The sequence below is a fragment of the Acyrthosiphon pisum genome, chromosome A2 (assembly GCF_005508785.2).
Source record: "Acyrthosiphon pisum isolate AL4f chromosome A2, pea_aphid_22Mar2018_4r6ur, whole genome shotgun sequence".
Lineage (NCBI taxonomy): Eukaryota > Metazoa > Arthropoda > Insecta > Hemiptera > Aphididae > Acyrthosiphon > Acyrthosiphon pisum.
The window spans coordinates 74,585,060-74,588,911 of NC_042495.1; the positions used below are offsets into that span (position 1 = coordinate 74,585,060).

Here is a 3,852-nt window from a genome sequence, read left to right on the forward strand (position 1 = left end):
GCGAAATATCAACCAACCGCGTCTGTGCAACGCCACACGGTTAGCGATAAAAAAATTACTGAACAACGTGATAGAAGCAACTATACTGAAAGGAAAGTATAAAGGAGAGGATGTTCTCATACCGTGCATCCCAATGATTCCGACTGATGTGCCATTTGAGTTTAAACGACTACAGTTTCCAGTGCGGCTTGCTTTTGCTATGACCATAAACAAGTCCCAGGGGCAATCATTAAGTGTTTGTGGTATTAATTTGGAAAACCCATGTTTCTCACATGGTCAATTATATGTTGCCTGTTCCCGTGTTGGGAAACCATCAGATTTGTTTGTCTATGCGCCAGGTGATCAAACAAAAAACATCGTATACCACAAAGCACTACAATGAAAATATAACTGATTTTTGTTAATAATTATAATTGAAATGATTAACAATAAAGCAATTCCTTACTTATAAATGCTTATATATGTTTTATTTAATTATTTTTTATTCACACCGCCCTATCACCAGGGTGACGGTTCTGTTCAGGAGAATTTTTAGCGTCGAATATAACATGTGTAGGAACAAAAAAATTGCAAAATTAAAAATCTACTGGACAGGACGAGTACGGTGACGGGGAGGTGATACACAAATATGTAATTATATTTGTTATTTTTATTCATTGAAGAGGTACGATTTTTAACGTGCAACGAAGTGCACGGGGATCAGCTAGTAACGTATAATAATGTATTATATTATATTATATTATATTATACTAGCTTTAAGTGTAACTCGGGGCCCGTTGGACTCGCTGAGAGTGGGTACCGATTTTGAAGACAATGTCGTTGGAATTGTAAAAGTTACGACAGTAAAGTTGTAAGACGAAAATTTAGGATTCGTGATAAGGATTAGTGATATGGATTGGAGATAAGGCTTGGCGTTTTGACGGCTATGTTTAAAAGTTAGAGCGTCAAGCAATCCGTCACAAACATTGTAAATGGATAGGCTGGATAAGATATCCTGTATTCCTGTGTTATTAAAAAGTGTAGAGTCGATAGGTGTATTCAATTGTCTAGCTATCAGTCATTAAATCACATAGGTAGGCAATCGAATCGCGGACATAATGAGAAGCATATATCACCAGGTATGCAATCCACGGTGGATTGCCGACCACGTTGGTAGCGTAGGTAACTGAAGAACGGCAAATATAGTTCGACCCCCAGCCCCCCCCGTGTTAGTTGTAAGTGAGTACTGATTTTGGAGACATAGTCGAATTATAAATGCCATACTTATATAGAAGATTTTGTAATAAGGCCTGACTCTATGGTGGTCTCGTTTCGAGGGCGGGAAAGTTTAAAAGTCCAGTTTCAGTGTCTAGAAATCTCCCATGGCCCATGAAAATCGACAATTCAAGATACCATCCCCTAGCGTATGTCCAGTGCTTTTTTGTATGTGTAAAAAAATTTAAATTCGAAAACCTGCATTTTAGAGTGTCTAGCAAGTCAGTCATCACCCGTCTAAGATGAAAAAAAATAAGCAATCAACCTGCGGCGGATAGAGTGGTATTTTCCGTCACATGTCCGGTGCTTTTTCTTATGTAAAAAGTGTAATTTCGAAAACTGTGTTGGAGTGTCTAGAAAGTCAAAATCGATTACCTACCTTTCAAGTTAGCCACCTAGGTAGGCAATCGGTTAAAACGTGTTGAGCCGATGCTGTATTCGATTGTCTAGCTATCAGTCGTTAAATCACATAGGCGGACAATATGCGAAGTCTATATTACCAGGTATGCAATCCACCTGCGGTGGATTGCAGACCCCGCTAGTTCCGTAAGTACGTCCAAAACTTCACGGACAGTTTAGTTTTAAACTTATATCAAAGAAACGTACATATTATACTATAGTAAATAGTGTTATGGATGTTGATGATATTAAATGTATATATATATTATATTATCTATTGTTGAATTCCACATATTATACCTATACACAATATAATTTCTATAGAATTTATATTACTATTATTATAAGTAGATCGTAGGTACATTATATTATAGGTAATAAAAATAAATAACTCTGTTCCCATCTATTCATATAATTATATAATGCCAAAATACTATACACAGTACACACTAAAGATTAATAGTAATTATTAATTTATTACAATATATCTCTTTCTAATATATAAAAATCTCGTGTCACAATATGGAAAATATTTATCTTCGAACTCCGAAACGGCTAGACCGATTTTTATGAAATTTTGTGAAAATTACCTATGATTGTTACTTCCCCGCTCCTTTACTTCTTTACATTATTGGCGAAAGAAATAAAATATAAATTTAAATCATCTAACACGCGCAATGTTTATATAAGAAGTTGTTGTATATAATTAATAATAATATAGCAGTTCGCCAGTTCACGATGAAGAATTAAATCAATCAGCAAGTTTTGTTGTAGTTTTTACAAGTATTTTCTAATGCGACAATATAATGTGTACATACAATTTATATGTATCGATGAAAACATATTATAGGTACCTCGTTTGACATCTTTCAAAGTCGTAAACTATATAGGCACTTGTAATAATACCAGCAGAGTTGCCGGAGACCAAATAATGCATTAGGTAGGTACTTAGTAAGTAGCCTTAAGTTAGCAAATTCAACATTTTATTTTATTATTTGCATGCTATTGCACTGTACGATTAACGCTGATGAAAAATAAAAACTGCAAACAGAGCATATACTGATATACGCATAAACTATAATTATAGGTGTACCTATAAATTATCGGATACCTATAAAGTAAAAAAAAATGTTTTCACTTTATACGGCGAAAATAATTTCCTAATACCTACGTCCTACACCGTATACAATATTAACATATAGTTAATGCAGCGTATGAATAATAAATAAACGCAATAGAAAAATAAAAAAAATCACGCACAGAGAATAGGAAAAAGAAGATGTTGTAATTGAATTCATGGCGGTCTAGTTCACAATTCGGGGTATTAGATAGACTACGATAGAGCACACACACACATTGTCCTGTGCGGAAGGAAATAAATGAAAAGGGAAAAAGGAAACACGCATCCTGCGACAAAGCATTTTTGCTGTCCGAGATGAATTTGCGAGTTCTCACGCGCCCTTTCAGCGAGGTTATTATCTAGAAGGATGGTAGTAGACGACGTGTATATGTGAGTGTTATTTGATACTTCCTATTGAGGTGTTGAGGATTAAACTACTCTGGGAATTAAATAAACGGAAATGAAAATATAAATAACAATGATACCTTATAAAATTGATTATAGGATTTTGAAAAAGTAAAATTCATTATTACAGGAATTAGCAACGGGTTGTTGCATAGAGAAAAGGCTAATATACGTAATATAAATTTGTTAATATAAAATTTCAAATAATTAATTCGATTCAAAATTTTACCAAAAGTATAAGGTAAATAATAAAGAAGTCACTAAATCTATTTTTATTTATCATTAGTAAAATATTAATTTATTAAATAACCTTGTATTAAGCTGTAAAGGTAATAGTTGTGTTCATCAATATAAATACATTTTGGTACCTATATTTGATCTGAATTAAGGAAATTTAAGGTTAAAATTTAGGTATTTTATAATATTGTTATAAGTTACATAAATGCAATTATTATATTATTATCTTTTTTTTTATATTAATAGCATTGGCGCAACTAGAGGGGGTGGTGCTTTGGGTCCTTAGCACCCCCTAAATCAAAATTAGCACCCCCTAAAAAATCTTTAGGTGTTAGGTCTTATTGAGTCACAAAAAAACCTGGAGCTTAAGCACAATAGGTAACTAAGGAAAAATAATAATTTATCTTCGTTTATTGTATACCAGCGGTATCCACGAC

General features: G+C 33.4%; 1 protein-coding gene across 1 annotated transcript; it reads left to right on the forward strand.

Annotated features, from left to right (window-relative positions):
• The first annotated feature begins 55 nt into the window (after positions 1-55).
• Positions 56-1,012, forward strand: LOC115034319 (ATP-dependent DNA helicase pif1-like). Its single transcript, XM_029490910.1, has one exon. It carries the CDS (start codon positions 134-136, stop codon positions 380-382), a length of 249 nt encoding a protein of 82 aa, XP_029346770.1. The 5' UTR covers positions 56-133; the 3' UTR covers positions 383-1,012.
• The last annotated feature ends 2,840 nt before the right edge of the window (positions 1,013-3,852 follow it).

Bases quoted from the DNA above. Each gene is read 5' to 3' on its own strand.
- LOC115034319 (XM_029490910.1), top strand. From the start codon at position 134: ATGATTCCGACTGATGTGCCATTTGAGTTTAAACGACTACAGTTTCCA.